The 23,353-nt window shown below is 38.6% G+C and overlaps 1 protein-coding gene across 1 annotated transcript in view; it reads right to left on the bottom strand.

The window, feature by feature from the left end:
• TBX4 (T-box transcription factor 4) overlaps positions 1-23,353 on the bottom strand; it is a 326,480-nt gene that overhangs the window by 280,875 nt on the left and 22,252 nt on the right. Inside the window, exon 3 of the mRNA XM_073670565.1 lies at positions 991-1,085. Within this exon, the coding sequence (XP_073526666.1) occupies positions 991-1,085 (95 nt within the window). The remainder of the gene's footprint in view (positions 1-990; positions 1,086-23,353) is intronic.

Here is a 23,353-nt window from a genome sequence, read left to right as displayed (position 1 = left end):
TCGGACCTAAATTACACTCGTCTGCACCCGCCCTTACATTTATCTATGACTTAGAAATCTGATGTATAGCCTTCACTAAAAATATAGCCCTGATTCATCATTTGCATTTTTTAAGTCACTTTTCTTTTTTTGTTTTGTGGTATTAATTGCAATTTTTGGCAACAAGTTTTTCAAAATGGTGCACGCTTTTCATAAATTTAATACAAGGTCAAAAATTGTCTTTTTTTTCTGTCAAGAACTGTTTTTGCAACTTTTTGCCATTATTTTTTGGCATCAAAAGTTAAATGATGAATCGGGGCCTTGCAGACATGATTACATAATGGCCCCAATTCATTATCGTATTTGCTTCTGTTTCTTCTCCAGTTTTTAGCATTTTTCACATGTTTTTCATTTGTGCCTAATTCTTCTTGTAGTTTGGAGATTGGTATTTACAGATGTTTTCACCTGATTCAACAATTGCGAAATTTTGTTAAAAAAGTCACAAAAATTATTAATGACAGGAAAAAGTTCATTTTTTTAAATGTCAGCAAATATCACAAGTCAAAAAGAAAAAGAAAAGTGACTTAGAAAAACACCGCAAATGATGAATTGAGGCCAATGATTACATGGAGAAGTGGAAGTGGAACTTCAAGTTCTATGAAAATCTGTCAATTATATAGAGAAATGTTATTTTTTAGCATTTTATAGCATTTATGGCTTTTCAAATGGATCGAACTGCCTGGGAGACAGAGAAAGGCAAAAGTGCTGTGTCCTAGAACACAGATATAAGAAGCAAACAGCAGCCGCCATAACAGCTCTTATATTTAGAAGCAAATTCTACTACTGTATATAATATGCTGAGCAAAATAGTTATGTTCAGAAAAGTGAGTACAAATTTTTATAAAAAAAAATCCTACAGTCATAAAAAACAATGCAATTTAAATATGTTGAAAGTTCATCAGTACAAATTCAGTACAAATCAATCAGCTGCAATATCATAAAGGAACAGACCTGCCAGCTTTGGTTATAATCATTTCAGTGCCTGCTTCGTGAAACTTCTTCCAGAGCTCCTTTTCGTGTAGATACACTTTAATATTTTCAATTGTCTGAAAATATAAAATTAAATTAATATTATTCATTTAGCAAATAGTTTTGTTACATTTTTAACAATTGTAATGTGATCTTAATACCTTAATACCTTAGTGCAATTTGACGTATATGTCATGAGCATGTTACTTTTGTGCTCCATGATGGGTATGTACGTCATGCTAATCGCTTCTGTACCAATGCAATCGGCATACACAGTGTCCAACTGTGATGTCTAGGATCGACACTCTCATTGATCTTCGCAGTTCAACCCCTCATATGCTGCTGCCAAGAGTGATTGCGACACATGATGAGTTTGACAGAGGGAAATCCATGCCTCTGTTAGCTTCATCAGCATTCCTGTAGTGCGATGGCCAGTGCAGACCTCAAAAAGCATTGCTATGCACTATAGATGATCATATCTTCCCGGGATGGACCCAATAGGCTAACTGTAAGCACTGACAGTGCAGTGTAATACACAGCACTGCTAAGGTAGTGCTGTGTATTAGTAAAGCAATCATGAGATTGCATGTGAAAGTCCCCTTGAAGAATAATAAATATTTGGGGAAAAAATATTTTTAATTGTCAAAAGAGTAAAAACTCCCTCCCAAGTTTTCTAGTTTTCCCAATAAAAAAGTCTTAATGTGGAAAAAATAAAACACAGGTAAAAATTGTCATATCTTTGGTATTTTCCATACGTAACGTCATATACTATAACACTGTATCATTATTTATCCCGCACCGTGAACATCACAAAACAAAAAAATTAGAAAGATCAATTGTAAAAAATTAGCATAATTTGTTCATCCCATCTGACAAAAAAAAATAAAACCTAATGAAAAAGTTGTATGTATTCAAAAATGATACCAATAAATGCTACAGCTTTTCACTCAAAAAACAAGCCTTCATACAGCTCTGTGAATGTAAAAAATAAGAGTTATGGCTCTTAGAATATGATGCAAAAAGAAAAAGATTTGTTGTGCCAAAGTAGTTAAATGTAAAACAAATTATATAAATTGGATATCACTGTAATTGTTTAGAACTTTGCTATAAAATTATATCACCATTTATTTCATATAGTGCACTTTGTAGGAAAAAAATAAAAAAAAATATACCATAATTGCTGGATTTTGCTCATCCAGCCTAAAAAAAATGAATTAAAAAAGGGATCCAAAAATTGTATATTCCCAAAAAAGCATCATTAAAAAACTACAGATTGTCCTGCAAAAACAACACTCACACAACTCTGTCTAGGGAAAAATAAAAAATATATGAGCCTTTGAATATGGTAATCAACTCCAACTCCAGAGTAGTAATACATTAACAGAAACAATTTTATTTACTTATACATATTTACGTAAATTTATTTAAGCACAATAAAGGTAATATGTCAATTAAACTGAATATTGAATAAGAAAAACATGCCACCTCAAAAAAAGTCAGTAATCAGAAAGAAAACTATATATGTTTTGAATCATCATAATTTTTGTTAACCTACAGAATAAAGATTAGGAATTTACTAAACAATTTATTTGTGCAGCAGGTGAATACCGGATAATATAAAATATCAAAAAACAACATCAGAGCTGCTGTTTTTTTTTTTTTCTCCCCATAAAGAGTTAATCAAAGTTAGGCCACGTAACAAGTTATGGCTCATTCAGACATATGTGCACATCGGTCCGAGAGCGGACCGCTAATGCATGGACTGCCCGTTGGTCTCCTGACCTGAGTGTGACAGCTTCATGTATTTCTATGAGCACTGGCAGACACAGACAGAAAAGGGAAAAGGGCCCCTAACAATATATGGTCCCGTGGCAGTCCAATAGCTCATCATAATGCAAAATTCTACCTGCTTTGGAGGTGGAAATGGGCTCCATTACCTCTTGGGTTCCCGTGTGGCCACAAATGCTGCACCAATGATATTTTGTCCCAGTTTATAAGACTGTCCAGTTCGGGTCGGGAGAGTCGTGGTTAGTTCATGCATTACTATCCAATTTCGGACCGATTTGCATGGAGATCTGAATAAGCCTTTATATGTACCCAAAATGCTGGCACTGACAATTACAATTTGTCTTGAAATAAAGAATCAGTATTATATCTACATCATAGAAAAAATAAAAATACTATGGTTTCGGTAATTTGACAATGAAAAAAAAAAAAATTGCTTTGTTCTAAAGTCCTTAAAGGGATAAGTAGATGATAAATTGACAAAACATTAGTCATCTCACATAATATTAGTCAACAGTTTCTACTGTGCTGTTTCTGCCAACTTTGGCACTTACGTTTAGTGCACAGGGATAGAAATTGTTGTAACCTCCATGACACTGACAGGATTGTGTATTTAACCTAAGTCTGTGTTTCAAACTCTAAGAATAGGTTGACATAGTGATCACTCCTCCAGTGTCCTAATCATGAGAAATAATGAGAAATGCTAAGGAGAATCTGTGGGAATTACCAGAATAAATATATTATAACATGCTGTCCAGACTTTAAAGAAGATGACAGACTGAATCTAAAAATAAAATTTTTCAGCTAAACAGAATAGAAATTGGAAATTAAACAATAGATTTGTAAACTTAGCTTTTCTAATTTCAGTAAATGATGACCTTGTAGGTGCTATAATGTGAGATTATTATATTATAAATGTCAATCACTCAATAAAAATATATACTTGACTGTCATTGTGGAATAAAATATTTTTAAAAGGAAATGGTAACATATGAGTTAATTCTCCTTTAATATGTAAGTGAAGAAACATCTATGAAGTTAACGTAGTACTACTTTTATTTGGATTGACCTGAGGCAGTAGTTGTATAAAGAAACGTTAAGTAACGTTTGTATAATAACGTTAAGGTTCTGGCACTTAACATTGGGATATTTATAAGAATAGAGTCCTATTAATGGTTGCAACCACAGTTGCTAAATGGGCCCCTGAAGAGCAAAACAGAGGGTCCAAAGGAAGTGTAGCGAACATGCCAAGGAGCATGTTTAATAATCCCCTTCTTCATGTATTATGTTCAGTTCGCTAGCCATTAATGTGAATGTGGGATTCCAAGTAGTTTCTCCTTTCATAACGTCATGGAGAGTCACACCATGCATATCAGCAATTCCAAAAGGCAGTGCTGTAAAATATGCAGAATACCATAAAGCATCACACTTCTTTCCTACTCCTTTACTTAGTAGTTGAAGATACTGTTTAGTAGCTGCATTCATGGCTACTAGTATAACCCTTTTAGTACTTAAAAAATGTCTTAAACGGGTTGTCCACTGCAAGGACAACCCCTTCTCATTCTTCATGTTTGGCCTTGTTAAAATAAAAATACCTATACTCCCATGCTGGTGCCGTTAAAGCAGTGCAGAGGGAAGAAGCAGAGGAGTAGAGAAGAGAGAGGAGGATTAGTCGGGTAGCAGAGTTAAGATGAGTTAATACCAGACTGGAGAGGTGATGGGGATGATAAGGTTCTAGACCCCACATAGAGTCAAGGCCATCCGAGTGACGTGGGCCGATTGGAGGAAGAGGTGGTGGTCATGCTGCTGCAGCTGCACAGTAAGAGAGGGAGCAGGGTGCAAAAGCACAGTGGCTGGCCCCTAGCCAGTACATCAGCTGCTACTAGCCCGCCGATGAATTGAGCATACCAAAGCTCATAGGAGCTCCCTGACAAGACACAGCTGTGCCATCAAAGATTGAAGTGAGGCATATATGTTCTTAACCTGAGCACCACCTGCATGAGCTGCAGTGGAGTACACACCTGAAAAAGCAGGAAATATCTGAGCCTCCTACCGCTCCCTCTTCTGCTGCTGTCTCGACTTCTTCCTCCCACTCACAAGTGATTTAAAAAGGGGTAACAATATATTGAGATCACAGGAACCACAGTACATGGTTCCCAGCAGCCACTACTTTAAACGGCGGGCCATCCCTGCACTGCATGAACATGTTGCGTAGAAAATCAGGTGTACACTGCACAACGCCATTACTGTCAAGGTCCACATAACCACCAATATGTGGACCAGTAAGCATGGGCAGGGAGGTTATATCTCCCTAACTGCCCACTGGGTAAATGTTGTGGTGGCTGGGCCTAAGGTAGAAAGCGTTTTGGCGCATGTCCTACCACCACCGAGGATTGCTGGATGTTTCTCTGTCCATGTTGCCTCCTCCTCCTACTCCACTTCCTCCACCATCTCCTCTTCCAGTCAGCACAACACTTGCACCACCAACTTCAGTACAGCCAGGGGGAAATGACAGCAGGCTTTTCCGAAACTTATCTGTTTGGGGGACAAATTCCACAACGCGCAGGAGCTGTGGATGGGGATCAAACAGCAGAAAGATAAGTGGTTGGTGCCGGTGAACCTCAAGCCCGGTCTGGTAGTGTGAGATAACAGGCAAAATCTTGCAGCAGCTCAGGGACTAGCCGGTTTGATGCCCATCCCTTACCTGGCTCATGTGCTGAATGTGGTGGTGCAGAGTTTCCTGAAAAATTACCCCGAGATGCCAGAGCTGTTGCAGAAAGTGTGGGCCATCTGTGTACGCTTTCGCCATTCTCACCCTGCTGCTGCTCACCTATGTACGCTACAGCATCACTTCTGCCTTCCCGCTCACCACCTCATATGCGATGTACCAACAAAGTGGAACTCCACCTTGCATATGCTGGAGAGACTGTGCGTTACTATCCCACTTCTATGTCTCTGACTCGCCCCCTGAGCCGTGGGGCACGCGGAACTGGGCAGTAGGGGGACGCTGGGAGTAGTAGTGGCAGCCCGGTCCCGCGGCTCAGGGTGGTCAGACCAATGGTAGTCTGCTACGTGCTTTAGATAATGTCCGACTATGCCACCCGTGGATTGCGGTTATTAGGAACCGCCGCTGCAAGGCAGTCCGCTGGGGCTGATGATGGGTGCAGCTGAGGTGATGTGACTCCCCACGGGAAGAGTGCAGCCCCAGGGCAGTGTAGTGAATGGTGGGAGTGATGGTAGTGCGAGTCCCGGTGCTGATAGTGCTGGAGGCGCGAAGGAGCACACAGACAACAAGTTACAGTCCAGGGTCTTTACTCACAGTTCGTTTGTTCCGGGTCACTTCTGTCAGCAGTGACCGCCCGAGCCGTGCTGCGTCCACCAGGTGAGGGGCTCGGTCAACTCCCAGGCAGCTCAGGAGCAGGGCACAGGACCCCCTTTTATCCTTTCTCTGGCCTGCCTCACCAGTGACCCACTTTTGTCCAGCTGCCGCGGACTTGTGCGGTTAAACGTGGGCCCCGTCCTCCGCTGTTCTATATGGTGCCTTCCTAGCAGGTTTGATGAGGTGTCGCACCAATAGATGATCACGACGACCGGTCTTTGGCTGAGGGCTGTTTCTCCTCCACCAACTTGGGATCCGGTACCCTTAATCTGCCTGACCCTGCACTCTGGATTCTCGTGGGTTCTTAGGGTCCCTTCCACCTTCTTGTTCCTGAGCCCTTCTGTTTCTCTGTCTCTCCTTCTTTACAGTTCCTGTTCTGTTCCTTTCTGTTCCTTTCTCTTGGAGCTGAGATGAGCTAGAATCTCAGCTCCCCTTCACCTCCTCCTCGGCCTCTCACTAGGCCCTTCTGGAGTAGAGCTCCTACAGAGCCTCTACTCCCTGTCTTCTCCTCTGGCTGAACTGACTTAGATCTAAGATGGTGCCCACCTTTTATACCTCCCTCCAGCCATGAGCCCAGGTGACCAGCAACCAATGAGCTCCTATCTACGCTCAGAAACCGCCCCCTATCTGCCCCTACAGCACTGGGTGTTCCACCCTTCCCTCCCCACTCCAGCAGGGACATGGTCGGTCGTGCCTGCACTTCTGTCTAGTCGGAGCACCGTTGAGCTGTCCCTCGGAAATGGGGTGTGTGTGCTGCATGCAGCTAACTGAGCCCTGGTCCATACTCCATCCTTACCCGGGAGTGGAATACCACACCTCTGGCAGAGGTGCAATACCCCTGTAGCAGCCGAGCCCTCGGGGCGCTACATCTCCATGAAAAAATGCTTCAGGCGATGATGCATGAGATGGTGACGCAGGAGAAAGAGCTGGAGGAACAGTGACCATTCACACCATTATCACGCCAGTCATCCACACATGGCTCGGAGGGTGAGCGTCTGTACCAACATTGGCCAGATACACAACTATCCAGCCAGGGGACAGTTTTGGAGGATGAGGAGAAGGAGGAGGACGAACCATGTTCACAGGAGGGTGGCAGTCAAATAAGCATCACTGGAGCATGGCTGGGGGGATACAGAGGATACATATAATACAAAGGACACCTATGATACACCTCCCACCAAGGACAGCTTGTCATTGCCTCTGAGCCGCCTGGCACACATGAGCCAATTCATGCTGCTGTGCCTGCGCAATGATTGCCGAGTTGCCCGGATTGTTACCAGTGCTGATTACTGGGTGGCCCCTGCTGTATCCTTGCTACAATGACAATATACCATCCATACTTCCATAACTGTCAGAAATAGTTTTTATGCACACTACTCCCACAGACACAGGTGCAGAGTAGAGAAATTTGATTTTATGGACACTACTCCCAAAGAAACGGGTGCAGAGTAGAACAATTTATTTTTACGCACACTACTCCCCTTAACACGGGTGCAGAGTATAACATTTTTTAGCCACACTACTCCCACAGACATGAGTGCAGAGTAGAAAAAATTGGTTAAGCACACTATTCCCACAGACACGAGTGCAGAGTAGAAAAAATTGGTTAGGCACACTACTCTGACACACATGCGTGCAGATTAGAAAAACTAGTTAGGCACGCTACTCCCACAGACAAACAGTCAAAGTAGAAAAAAATGCTTAGGCATACAACTCCCACAGACATGCATGCAGAGTAGAAAACATTGGTTGTAGGCACACCACTCCCACAGACACGGGTGCAGAGTACACACAGAGAGGCTTTTCGGAATACTGTGCACACACTAAACCTAATACAGTAAACCGGTAAAAAGTCAGTGTTCAGAGTTTGCTACTGGACAGTAGGTGTCCGGTATGAACCCCAAACTTTACAGCTTGGGTTCGCTCATCCCCAATCTCCTTGCCTGCCAAGTCATATTTCTATACTTTGACTAGGCAGCCACACCAATCACACATCTTCTACGTGTCCACTGTGTTTTCTAGTACTACAATGTATTACTGCTGCCTGGATTCCAGAGCTAGCCCTACACTGCCAGCCATCTCCTTGCCTGCGCCGCCATATTCTATACTATGCATTTGTTGGTGTCGCTGCCTCAGGTACTAGACGCCAAACACATCCAATGTGCTTGTCCATTTTTTTGTATAGCTATGCTGCACTGTTGCTGGGAAGCAACTCTTCAAGGTACATAAACATCAAACTCCTCCCAAAAAGGTATAATTTTTTTCACGGCTTGTTGACAAGCCATTTCTTCTTTCCTTTAAAAACAGATATTCTGTTCCTGCTCCCTAAGTAGAGGGATAATTTTTGAATAGATTGATAAAGACCCATTGTAATTGTTTGTTCATTTTTCAAATAGAAAACCTGTTCCAGATAAAAAAGGTTATAATTTTTTTCACTCTTATTTGACAAGCTGTTTCTTCTTTACTAGCTTCTGCTCCCTAAATAAAGGGATAATTTTTGCACAGATTGAGAACATGTCATTGCTTCTTCATTTTGCAAATAGCAAATCTCTGGCAAATAGAAAATAGACATAATTTTTGTGTGGCTTCTTAAGAACTTGTCATTGCTTCTTCTCTATCTAAATAGTGAACATGTTGCTTGTGGGCTGATACTAAAACAGGGATCATTTTTGGATGACTTGTGAAAAAAAAACAACCTCTTGACAATCCCCAAACAGACATAATTTTTGCACCCACGCTTATGAAAAAGCAACGGATTCTTTTATGTGAAAACATGTGTATTAACACCTACATGGCAGGCATCTGGCACTAAGAAGGTATATGTTTTTAGCTGTTTTTACAATTAAAAAAACCTAAAAAGTCTGTTAGTGCCGTGTTTTGTTAAACAGGCTACTAATTAACACCGGTTACCATCCTTATATATGATTAGGTTGCTTTGACATTTCTAAGGTGGTGTTTGTCTTAAGAGCTTGAAAGGGGTTCAATACAGTCCAACTAGACCTAAGAATGCTACATATCTTTTCTGAGCAATTAAAGGCTTAGCAGTACTGATGATTCACAGAAATGTTTTCCATGCGAATAGGATTTTTGGAAAAAATTAATTGAACCTGACAAATTTGAATTTCAAAAGATTTGATTATCTCTAGTGGTACTACAATTTTTAAGATACTGTTTCTCAGTTGTGTCGCATTTTTTTTATCAGATCAGCCTTAAATAGGAACTGGCATAGAGGCATAGAGTATGTGTAAAAGTACACATACAAAATGCAAAAACATAATAAAATGAATTTGTTATAATAAATCCATCAAAAAATTATGATAGCAAAATTTGCTGCTTATGAAATTGACTTTAGTCAATTACATGAGTCCTATTAGGAACAAAGACTAAGTTGAAAAGTGAAATTCTCTGTTCAGGGCTTTGATACATGTTTGTGAGATAAAGGCAAACATAAAAACATAACAACAAAAAGAAATATTAGTGCTTCAGTCTTTAAGGTATTGTCTATGATACTGTTTTTTAAATTTTCACAACTTGTATGTGTAATGCACTCTATAGGATCTGTTTACTGTATTTTCACTGTATCAGGGATATAATATTTGCAATATTTTGGCAGACTCGAGAAAAAATAAGATAAGTTCCTAAGTGTGAAATTCAATTAACAGCTTCATTTGGCTGGTGTAATAAAAAGAGCATTATATTAGTGACCCCTAACCTTCCAGAAGCCTCTCACTTAAACAGTGATTACTTCCTGACCTTAGGCCTTCAGTTCAGCCAACTTGGCTAAACTGTCCAAACATACAGGCAAAGAAAAAACTTGCAATCCGGACAAAAAGAGAATGAAAATGATGTTCAAAAATCACAATAATTGTGTTGTCTCCATTCCTAACATTTTGCATTTGATTCTTTAATAGAAAGATCCATACATTTAATGACAGATTGTTAATAAAAATATAAATTACAAAAGAGAAGTAGAAGTATTTTCATCCCTAGCATTAGCAATTTGTGCTATTTGTCTGAACTAACTTGTATAGACGCAGTCTATTACAGCTTCAAAAGATGTATTTGCCTCTTAAGCGCAACCTTTTTGAGTCATTTATTGCCATGATGTCACCTAGCTTTGCATTAAAATAGGAAGAACTGAAAGAGAAAAATTTATTACATGCATATTTTGCATTATTATTATTATTATTAATAATAATAATAAATGAAGTGGTACAGAGCATCATAAATTGGCATGTGTATCCATTGTTCCCCAGTACATCTTCATCTGTACAGCCTCCTAAGCTCTTCTTTGTCTTATACTTATGTTATATATTTTTGTCTATTGCCTTTTCATCCCTGATTGATAATTGTAGTGGAATTATAACGTGCTATTAGTGTATCATTATTATTTTTAATTCATTATAGTGTAATACATAATATTAATACTACCACTACTGCTGCTACTACTAATTATAATAATAGCAACAACAATAACAATAATAATAATATAAAAAAATATTAGTAGTAATAGAAGTAGTGGTAGTAGTAGTAGTGGTAGGAAGATTATTAATATTATTTATTACACTATAATTAAATAGTAATAATAAACTAAGAATATGTTATACTTCAACTAAAATTAACAATTAGGGATGACAAATCAAAATAAAGAAACATATACAGCATATGTGTTTGTGTATGTGTATGTAAGAAAAGCTCAGGAGGCTGTACAGAGGAAGATGTAAACTCTGTAGCTCTGTTCTGGGGAACTATGGTCACATATTCCAGTGTATGATGCTCTATATGGCTGTGTGCCCACTATGCGCTTTTTAAGGGTTTCCGCAGCGGCGATTCCGCTGCAGAAATGCTTAAAAGACACTTGGTAGAAGGTCTGCCATGTTCCCCAATGATAATCCGCATGTGCTGTGGACATGCTGCGGAAATTTCCGCTGCGGATTATCATTGCAGAAAAATCCGCAGCACTACCAATTATTTTGCGGAAGCGCTGCGTTTTTGCCGCCATTGACTTGCATTGGACCGCATGACATCCGCATCACTGCATCTGTACATGCGGATAACATGCGGTTCAATGTGCGGATGGTACCCGGGTTTGGAGAAGAGGAGACTCTCCTCCAGACCTGGGTACCATAGTACCTGTAAAAAAAAGAATAAAATAAAAAATATACATTATACTTACCTTCTGATGGCCCCCGGTGTCCTTGTCCTGGCTTGCCGGCAGCTCGCAGTAGACTAAAAGAACCTGCGGTGACGTCATTTAGTCATGTGACGGGTCATGCTGATGTCGGCGGTCGCGTGACCCGTCACATGACTAAATAATGTCATGGCAGGTCCTTTTAGTCTACCGCGAGCTGCCGGCAAGCCAGGACAAGGACACCGGGGGCCATCAGAAGGTAAGTATAATATTTTTTTTTTTTTACCATTCTTTTGGTCACACTATATAAATCCATGCAATTTACATGGATTTATATAGTGTGACCAAGTTGTCAAGCACTTTTCCAAGTGATGCTAAAATAGCTTGGAAAGCGGTTGACAACCCGCATGCGGAAATGCTTGTGAAAAACGCTTCACTTCCGCTTGTCCCTGGCAGGAAAAACGCAAGTAAAATCCGCATGCATTTTTTCTGCAGGGAGATGCAGAAATGCTCAGGAAAAATCTTTTCTGCATTGTGGGCACATAGCCTATCACATCATTTCATGAACAAATTCTCCCGAAGCAGCCATGCTTTTATAGAAGAATACCTCCATAATACAGAATCCAAAGTTGAATTTTAGATATGCCTTATATGCCTCTATGGTAAATTAAGACCACATGGGGGTACAGCAGGACCTCATACACTTCCATAGGCACTTTATTACAGCTTCCAATGATTCGGATGTTGTACAGAGCCATGCATAAGGCCAAAAAAAGCCACCTGCCTGTAAGAGTTTGCATTCTATAAAGGTTGAGGAGAAAGCTGAATGAAAAGAAAGGCAAACATGGTAATACAGAAAGTCAAATTCTAGAAAGCAGAACTTTGACTGGTAGGTGCAGCTCTGAAGATCCTGCAGATGGAATGAGAGGATATAACGCAGGAGGGTAATTACCATTGGCAACACATGATCAGGTTATTGACAATAGAAGTACATTACCATATTACCATATGCAAAAAATACCCTAACTAAAAGCCTATTTAAAACATAACTTTTAATTCATATCTTTAAAGTGAATAAACGGAAAAGACCCTAATATTAAAGTCACATATTGTCATGATACGGCGGAACCTTAAGTGTGTATTAGCATTTACCACTTTACCCATCAAAACTCATAGGATATACACAGTTAAGGTCCCCTTAACATGGCAATATGTGTTTTTATATATTTAAGGAAATCAATTAAAACTTGTTTTTTAAATAGGATCTTTAGTTATGGAATTTTTGCCTTTGGCAATATAACACTTAGCTGATTACAAAACAGTTCAAATTGTGGTAGGTAGACAATAGAAGTGATCATTGTAGACTATTACGAGGATTTATAATGTAATTATAAGACAGGTAACTATTATGATGGATGAAAGAGAACAGAGGTTTTAATATAACAATTACATAGATCTACTTGGGTGCTGTGTTAGCGATATTTTGCATTGAAATACTGAAATTAATAAAGACTATTTATTTGGTTTGTTTCTCAGGAAAAGTTATTTAGGTGTAAATACATAGCAGAATGCAGAAAAGTGTTTTGGGAGTGCATTAGACTCCTTAGTCATAGACACCTAGTGAGAAACATTGTACTTAATCATTCTACTGATGTTTATTAGAAAGGCAAATTAATAAAATAAAATAATAATGTACTTTATAGCTCTTGCCATGACTTGGCACTACAAATAAAGCCAAAACAGTATTTGTGCAGCAGAAAGGCTGGCTTGGCACAATACACAGTATAGGACAGCCTTGTAGATAACACTTGTAAAAACTACTATGCAAAACTAAAGAAAACAACATAAAAGCTGGAATGTATTACATTTATTATTTTATATCTCTATATCTGCCAAAAAAAGGTTTCAAAGGGCTCCGTTGGAAAAAAAAACTTGCCTTTGATAACTTGAAATAATGATGTCAAACTCATTTCATCTCACAATGCACAAAAAGGCAGGTCATTAAAATCACCTACTTACATGTGTAAATACATTAGCTCTTAAAACATTTCTACAATTAAGTTTTAACCTTGGTGATGATTGCGGAGATCAACATGTTGGCAAATTAGTTCTATTTGGTATATAAATGAATAATTGTATAACTCAGTGATTAATCAAAGGATGCAGAAAGCATATTTGGTCACGTGTGACAATTCGGAGTAATACACTTCATGTTGTACTTATCTTTTAGAGAAACGGAGTGAAATACTTTAATGACCTATAAGAACTGTGCATTCGAAAATAAAATTTTCCCCACCGATGTTTAAAGAGGGCTTTTCTGTTCCCTAGTGTTGTATTGAAAAAAAAGTTTACATGAGATAAAACATGAGGTAAGGATGACAGAAAGCTTAAAATACCCCCTTTAAAATGGACCAAATTTACATTGGGCATTGTTGTATTCGGTAGAGATGAGCGAATCGTGTAAAATTTGAATTTGCCTGCTCGGGGAGAAGTTATTCTCTGAAAATTTAATGACCCTTAGGTCTCTCAAGATCCCAGAGCATAGTAAACATACATTATAAAAAAAATTAAAAAATCCTTTTACTCACCTTACCTATTACTTCTCAGGCCTCTCCACTATTCTCTATCACCTGTCTGGTCCTCGTTGCATCTTCTGATCTCCACTGCTTGCAGTAAAATTCCCGGGCTTCTCATAATGAGTCGGGACTTCCGAAATGTCACAACATCATGACATCATGACATGCGCTGCGACCTTACAAGCGCAGGCGAAAACCGTTCTGGGCCTTGTCAGAGCTGGAAGTTCCAGAGATTTCAGTAAGAACAACGGGGATCAGAAGATGTGAAGAGGACTGGACAGGTGACAGTGAGGAGCAGAGGGGCCAGAAAGGTGAGATGTAAGGTGAGTATTAGTATTTTTTTTTTTTTAACCTTTTCATGGCCCTTGAAAGTTCAGATAAATGGCAGTCAGCTGCATATATTTAGCCTATATAAATGAGTACATCTTTTCCCAACTGTATTGAAAATCTTAATCGTCTAAATTTCCCACAAAAATAAATATAGGGAATGGGCAGTAAACAATTTTTTAATGGAAGTCAGTGTTGTAGGTCTGATGGGTTGCACTTCTTAAAGAGGACCCGTCAGCTTTCTTGACTTTTGTTTTAGTAAATACTTGAATTCTCCATAACATAATAATTATTTTGAATTTTTTTTTAATCTTGCATTGTGTTGTTCCTCTACTGTTCCTCCTAGATACATATATATAAATAAATTAACAAGTAGGTGTTACCAGTTGGAGATTTACCCCTACATAGCCTGACACTCTCCAGTCAGATGGTATAAGGATACATCTCTTTGATAAGGTGAATGGTGACACCCAGTTATCAATTTAGTCATAATAATAATAATCTTTATTTTTATATAGCGCTAACATATTCTGCTGTGCTTTACATACATTATCGTCACTGTCCCCATCGGGGCTCACAATCTAGATTCCCTATCAGTATGTCTTTGGAGTGTGGGAGGAAACCAGAGAACCCGGAGGAAACCCACACAAACACGGGGAGAACATACAAACTCCTTATAGATGATGTCCTTGGTGGGATTTGAACCCAGGACCCCAGCATTGCAAGGCTGCAGTGCTAACCACTGTCATACATTTCTAGTCGGAATAACAGGGAAATGACACTACTGGTCCTCTTAAACCTGTAAGAATAAACATGATCCTTCTATGTAAAGGGAGACTGAAAATAGCATAAAATTGCAACTTTAATAATAAAGTAAATAATAAATTGCAACTATTCACAATCGCAGTAAAGTAGATGTTCAGCCACCGAATACAGTAATATAAAGTACAAAAAGAAAAGAGTTACTTACGCGTATGTGAATAGGAAAAATACAATAGAAAATTCCTAAAATACAAAATCCTCACAGCACACAGACCCATACAAAACTTGACCTGTCATAAATAGTGCACATAGAATGTACTGACTAGTACAGTTAAATAAAAGGTCCCAGTCTAGAAGTGATTAATTGAGGCAACTATTTAAGCCAGCCTTACTCGGACTGTAGCAATCACTGAGGAAGGAAATTATGTTTCCGAAATGCATTCATTGAATTTTGGTCCCTCTTGTGATCTATTGTTAATTGGTGACGTCATCTTGAAACCAACTCCTAGAACTTGTCTGTGGACCGCATAACATAGCTATCTCAGTCTATGCCGGTGCTTTATTTGGCTTGGATTATATCTCATCGTGATCTTTTGCAGGACATTACCTATTGGACATCACCATCTATTTTCGCCTTCAGGACATCAGGCTTTTTATTTATAGCGGAGGGTGTACACTCGATGGTTTATGCCATACAATGGACAATTATATTAACAGTACCTCTGTAATTGCACTACTTATGTAAAGTCACGTTTACATAGTTATTTAGTACTGTCTGTGTAGAGATTGTGAGGTTTTTGCATTTTAGGAATTTTATATTGTATTTTACCTATTCCCATACGCGCAAATAACTCTTTTCTTTTTTTTCTTTTTAGAACCAGAATGTAGGTGACTGCACCATATAACTGTAAGGTTGCAGCAATGGTTTATGTCCTCTGTCCAGAATTAGTTATGGCTTATGCTCTTCATGCATGATATTCACTTACATGATATTGGTATTTACACTGTAATAGATACTTTTAAGCTCAGTACTCAATACTAGTAATTATGCGGTATTATAAAAATCTATATTTCGAAGGATTATTTTTATGGAGCAGAAAACATATTCTAATCTATATCAGTGCATTATTTCAGCTTTGGACAATCAGCTTGTTGTTTTGTCTTGTCTCAAAAGGAAGTATCTTGAAATTACAAGCAGTAGACATATTTCTCATTTACAATGAATTATGACTTGAGTGGGCTAGAAAAGACTATGAAATTGGAGCCTTTGAATTGACTTTGCAAAAAAAGAAAAAATCATTACCCTGGAATAAGTCTTACACTGCATGCCAGTCTGCGCAACCACCGTGGGCCCTGAGTACAAATATAAACACACAATTTTGTACAATAGATGTGTATTAGGAAATGACTTACACCTATGTACCATATGGATATACGAATTACACATGGTCAATGATTTCCTAATTGTAGACATGTAATAAAACACGGCAGATATGAGCAAAAACGTTGCAACATTTTCCTCAACAGAAAACTATTGGCCATTTAACAAGTGCTCATCTATAGTAAATTCTGTAAAGCTTTTTCTAAAGAGCAAAATGTTGTGTGCATATTTTGCTCCACATGCTTAACCAACCCATTGATGTCCAGGAATTTTTTTGTTTTTGCATGTTAGTTTTTTCCTCTGTTTATTCTAAGAGCTAGTTTTTTATTTTTCCGTCAACTTACTCTTGAAAAAAATTAGCTTCTATGACCATTTTCTGAGACATGTAATTATTTTTAATTTTCTTTCAACTTGGGTGAGGGCTTGTTTCTTGCACCCTGAGCTATTTTACCAAGCCCCGCACCACTAGATGCATTATGTAAAATTAGAGGCAGGTCAGTGAAGGCACAGTGAGCTGTCATAAGAGCATACAGATGAATATGTAAGCAGAGCACCAGATGGAGCGCCCCCCACAGGCAGCCCTGGAGCATGAGCATAACATTATCTCCAAACTGAAAGTAAGGATTACACAAGAACCACAGGACGGATTTCATCAACCAAGGTATCATTTTACTCAATGTAATGTTGCCCACCTGATAGTGTATGTGGTTTACTGAGCACAATCTTGCTGTCAGGTGCGCGTTAAATAAATTTACATTTTGGTAGATTGGACGTTTTTGGACACGGCAATACTAAATATATAATTTTTCCTTTTCATTTCTTTATTTTTGAAAGGGGGTTATTTAACTTTTAGATATTTTTTATTTTATTAAAATATTTTTTTATTTTTACTTTATTTTTTTAGTCCATTGAACCTATGATCACCTGGTTTCTTATGCTACAACTTATACCACAGTATTGAAGTATATAGGAAAATCACACTTTTCCTATGAAACCCAGCCTGCCATGGTATCCCAATGTTCCACACAATGAGGTCATTTAAATGGCACTGACAGAAATTGACAGTTGCATTTAAATGGTTAAACTGCAGCAATCAGAACAAGCTTCTGGTCACTGCAGTTACAGGCATATGCTGGCTATGTAACACAGCCAGCACTGACTTGCATGAAGCAGGCTCAGCTCCTGACCCGGTTTCATGCACTTTTTTTTGACCTATGACAAAAATATATATCATAGGTTTTTAAACAGATAAAGAGGTTTTCTTACTTATAAAGAAAACCTCAGCATGCCCCAAACATTTACAAAAAAACAAACAGTAAAATATTACCTTTTGAATTTCAGGTCATTCCTGTGTTACCTGTGTGTCTTATTTACATCCTTATTGTTAATGACATGTAATACAAGACAAGTGACCATGGCAGCTAATTTAAATCTGCTGAACTGGTTCGCCATATTTGCTGACATCACCAATGTGACCATCAGTCTCATGTTGTGTAATACAGTGAAAGTGTAAAGAAGCACAGGTTATTTGTATACATTTGTATCATGTTGAAGGACATATTTATGGGTAGTACTTATTTTTTCATACTGTTGCTTCTACTACATAATGCAATGATCATTGTCCAATGCATTGTCCTTTACTGCAGTGACTAATAATTGGTAGAAAATGATTAAAGAGAATCTGTCAGCAGGTTTTTGCTATGTAATCTGATAGCACCATGAGGTAGGGACAGAGACCCTGATTCCAGCGATGTATCACTTAGCTTACTGGGTTAAGATAGAATCACATTTTTCTTTGTTGCAGATCTAGAGGAGCTCAGAATGTTCAGCCCTGTATAACCTTGTCCACATCACTGATTAGCAGATTTTTGTGTACAATCTATATTGTCAAAAGCTGCTAAATAAGTAATGGGGTATGGTTGGCCTAAGAGGCACAAAACAACTTTAGTGATAATCTCCTGCTTATAAAACACGGATTATATTGAAATAGCAAAACATAGCCCAGCAAGGGTCATAACTGGAATCAGGCTGTCTCCCCCTACATGGTGGTGCTCTCAGATTACTTAGCAAAAACCCGCTGACGGGTTCCCTTTAATATTTATACAGCATTATCAACTTCCATAAAACTTTACATAGCAAAATTAAAGGATAATGCATTGAACATTTACAAAACGCAGCATAATACAGCCAAGTTTACCTGTGTTTGGTCTCTAAGTGCTGGAATATCATTTGAGGGACTCTTAAATGGAATCTGTCACCACATTTGACCTATCTACACTATTACCAACAGGTTAAAGACTGCTGAAAAAATTCCTACCTATAGGCCTAATATCAGATGCCTTGTTGCTGATAAATCACCTTTTATTACTTTATGTAAATGACCTCTTCCAGGCTATGGGTAGGATGTTACCCTGAAGAGAACCGCACCTTCAGAGATTATTTTACATGAAGGGGGAGTTACCAGTATGATGTGTAATGGCCGCTCTCTGCTCTTGTGATCTTACTGCAGAGCTGTGTGTGATTATAACTGACCTCTGCAGGTTCCTCTCAGCTTCAGCTTCCAGCTCACAGGCAGACGGGGTTAAAATATTGATACAAATCAGCAGAGCTTAGAGAACTGCAAAAAATGTGTTTCCAGTGTTTCCTAGAAGACAAAGTTATTTTCTCCTGTTCTGTATTACTTACATGACTCACATTGGTAATTCCCACTTTTATTTAAAATAAACTCTGGAGGCAGAGCTATTTTCCAGGCAACATAGATGAAATTTAGGCAACATCCTCCCGATAGCTTGGAAGGGGACATTTACATATAAGAAAAATGTGCATTTTTCTGGAATAAGACATCACATCGCAGATATCAAGGTGTCATTTTATTCAGCTTCCTATGACCTGCATGCCCATATAGGTAGCATAGGAGGGATGATCCTACTGACAGATTCCCTTTAAGTTTGGGTTATGTGCTTGTTGGAAGAGGCAAGTTTTCTTTGAGGGTTTGAAAATTTCAAGGAATGAGGAAGTTCAAGAACAAAGGAGTGGTTTAATTCTACAACAGGTATATGACATCACAATATACTTTTTTTTCCAATTATGTGCTTCTTCCTCATTGTTTAGCCCATTTTAGAAATACTGCTCTTACATAGTTTATAGAACCCTAAGGTACAGTGTACTTACAATCTTATCTTTTTGCAATTTCTTTTGGAAAATAAATGCAATCTGTTGTCCCAAGTTGTAAGCAGGGAAAGATTACCTGAAGAGCTCTTCTCTATAATTACTGGCAAAAAGTCTAGAAAAATATATATACGCCAATGATCTATATTTTATCTGAAATACAAGTCTCTAACTGGAAAAAATCTCTAAAAACATTTACCTAAAATTGTTTAGCATGATTGATAACATTTTGTTTTGTAAAGTTTCATTGTATACTCTATATTCTAGGTTTTAATAGCAATTGAAAGGAATTGAAATATTTTGCCATTTTTCTATTTTTTCTATTGTGTCAATGCATTATTTGGGACCTAAGGGGGTAAAGTCATGCACTGCTCCTTTATGCCTTGTACTAGGCATAATACAGTATATCAGTTTTATCTTCAGTGTTCCTCCTTAAATAATAAAACAAATTGAATGCACATTGTGATAAAACAACATATAACAGGAACCTGCTTATAATCTTATAAATACACTGTATGGACAAAACTATACCTACATTTACACTTATAAGAGCTTTTATGACATCCCATTCAGAATTCATAAGCATTAACCGGTTCCCGACCGCCCACTGTACATAAACGTTGGCGCTGCCTTGGCTCTGTGCAGCGCCGACGTTTAAAAATGGTGGGTGGTCCTGCAGCGCTCAGGACCCCCAGGGTCCTGCAAGCGCTGCGGTTCCAGTGCAGAGCGATAGCTCTGACAGGGGACATCATCGGGACCTGATTGGATCAGGTCCCAATGATGTTAACCCTTTGCTATCTTCTATATGCCACGATCTATAGTGATCGCAGCATATAGAAGATAGTGAGAGGAGAGGGGGTCGTCAACTTACCTCTCCGACGGCCCCCTGATAGCTTCCAGGACCTTCTGTTGTTATGGCAGCTGGAGGTCACATGACCGCCTCCAGATCTGCCATATATGGTGTCCTGCTATGCTCAGCCTGCAGCTGAAGCCTGGCAGGACACACTGACTGTGAAACAGTCAGCAAAGATCTCATCCAATGTAATACATGTCTATTACATTGGATGAGATCAGTGATTAGAAAAATAAAAATTAATGTCCCATACAGGGACTAAATAAAAATGTAAAAAAAAGTAAAAAAAATGTTTTCAAACTGTTAAAAAAAATCACAAAATAAATAAAAATAAATAAATAAAATATTAAACAAATAAATCCGTATATTTATGCAAAAACAAAAAAAGTACACATATTTGGTATTGCCGCATCCAAAACAACTCGATCTATAAAACTGTCACACTAATTAACTCCTTCTGTGCACACCGTAATGAAAATAAATAAAAAAACAGAGCAAAAAACTATGCTTTTTCATCCTATCGCCAAACAAAAAGAGGAAAAAAATGCGATCAAAAAGCAAAATGGAAATAAAAATGTTACCGCTGAAAACGTCATCTTGTTCCACAAAAAAAAAGCCGCCATACAGCTCCATCAGCCGAAAAATAAAAAAGTTATAGCGCTCAGAATAAAGCGATGCAAAAAAAATATTTTTTCTATAAAATTGTTTTATTGTGTAAAAGCGCCAAAACATAAAAAAAATATACAGTAAGTGTAGTATCGCTGTAAACGTACTGACCCGAAGAATAATGCTGCTTGATCACTTTTACCACACGCAGAATGGCATAAAAATAAACCTCAAAAAACAATTCCTGAATTGTTGGTTTTTGTTAATTTTACCTCCCAAAAAATGGAATAGAAAGCGATCAAAAAATGTCATGTACCCAAAAATGGTACCAATAAAAATGTCAACTCGTCCCGCAAAAAACAAGCCATCACATGACTCTGTCGGCCGAAATATGGAAAAATTATAGGTCTCAAAATATGGCGATGCAAAAACTAGATTTTGCAAAAAAAAGCGTCTCTTAGTGTGTGACAGCTGTCAGTCATAAAAACCCGATATAAATCTGGTATCTCTGTAATCGCACCGACCCGAAGAATAAAGTAATCTAATCAGTTATATCACACGAGGAACGGCGTAAAAAATAAATAAAACCAATTCTTCACCTGCTACGGATTTGTTTATTATGTCTCCCAAAGATCGCAGTAAGGCTCTGCTCACATTTATCCTGCGCTCTGCGCTGAGTACTTACACCAGAGTTTCCATGTAAATCTCTGAAATACGTGATTCAGACAGAACCCATGATGGAAGATTCCCTGTAATGAGGCAGATATAGGCCACTATGGATGCCATCTGGCCTGTGATCCCACGGTGTCATTTGTTTTAGGCGTGCATGAAAGTGCGGTTTGCCACAGCTTTGTGCACTTCTGAAAAAAAGGACACTGCTAAACGGAGGCCAGACGGAGTCCAGAGTAACTCTGCTGCCTCATTACAGTGAATGGATCCCGCAGGGCTTTCATCTGAATTACATCACTTGGAAATTTAGATGGAAACCCCGATGTAAGTGCTCAGCCTAGAGCGCCGGATAAATGTTACATAAAATGTTCCCAATAAAAGCTTCAACTCAGTCCTCAAAAAAAGCTATTCCCCACTCAGGTCCATCATCTGTTAAAAATATAAGGGACTTCCAAGTTACTGGTAGCAGAAAGGCTCTGGAAAAGCGAAATGCCCCCCCCCCCCCAAAAGAAATTCAGAAAATGTTGTGCTCCCAAATCCAAATGCCTATTCTACAATAATTTTGTCTCCAATTGTCAAATAGCACTCCGTCCCCCCCAGATCTCGCCGTATGGCTAAGCGGTACGATACAGGCACATATGGGGTATTGACACTTTTAGAAGAAATTGTGTGACACATTTCAGCACCATTTTTACCCATTGCCCTGTGTGAAAATGTAAAATCTGAGGGTAAAACATTTTTTTGTGGTAAAAATATAATTATGCTTTTTTCACTGCCCAATGGTATAAATTTAAAAATTAAAAAATACTCACTACTTCCATAGATGAATTCCTTGAGAGGTGTAGTTTACAAAATGGGGTCACTTGTGGGGGTTTCTGCTGTTTCGGCATGTCAGCGACTCTTCAAATGTGACATGGTGTCTGCAACCCATCCCAGCCAACATAGCGCTCCTTTCTCTTCCGAACCCTGCCGTACACCAAAGCAGTGGTTTTCCCTCACATATGGGGTATCGGCGTACTCAGGAGAAATTGCACTACAAATTTCATGGTGCAATTTCTCCTGTTACCCTTATGATAATGCAAAATTAGGGACTGAAAAACATTTTTTGTGGGGAAAATGTGAAAATTTTATTTTTACGACTCAATATTATAAACTTCTGTAAAGCACCTGGGGGTGCAAGGTGCTCACCACACATCTATATAAGTTTCCTAAGGGGTCTAGTTTCCAAAATGGTGTCACTTGTGGGGAGTTTCCACTGTTTAGGCACATTAGGGGCTCCCCAAATGCGACATGGCGTCTGCTAATTATTCAAACAAATTTTACATTCAAAAAGTCAAATGGCGCTCCTTCCCTTTCAAACCCTGCCGTGCGCCCAAACAGTGGTTTGCCTCCACATATGGGGTATCGGCGTGTTCAAGAGAAATTGCACAACAAATTTCATGGTGCAATTTATCCTATTACCCTTATGATAATGCAAAAATAAGGGATGAAAAACGTTTTTGTGGGAAAAATGTGAAAATTTTATTTTTACAGCTCAATATTATAAACTTCTGTGAAGCACCTTGGGGTTCAAGGTGCTCACCACACATCTAGATAAGTTCCCTAAGGGGTCTAGTTTCCAAAATGGTGTCAATTGTTGGGGGTTTCCACTGTTTAGGCACATCAGGGGCTCCCCAAATGCAACATGGCGTCCGCTAATTATTCAAAC

This window comes from Phyllobates terribilis, unplaced genomic scaffold, assembly GCF_046119375.1.
Source record: "Phyllobates terribilis strain yellow unplaced genomic scaffold, ASM4611937v1 Scaffold_2__4_contigs__length_985480577, whole genome shotgun sequence".
In the NCBI taxonomy this organism is placed as follows: domain Eukaryota; kingdom Metazoa; phylum Chordata; class Amphibia; order Anura; family Dendrobatidae; genus Phyllobates; species Phyllobates terribilis.
The sequence above is the reverse complement of the archived record's forward strand: the minus strand, read 5'-3'. Positions and strand labels throughout refer to the sequence as shown.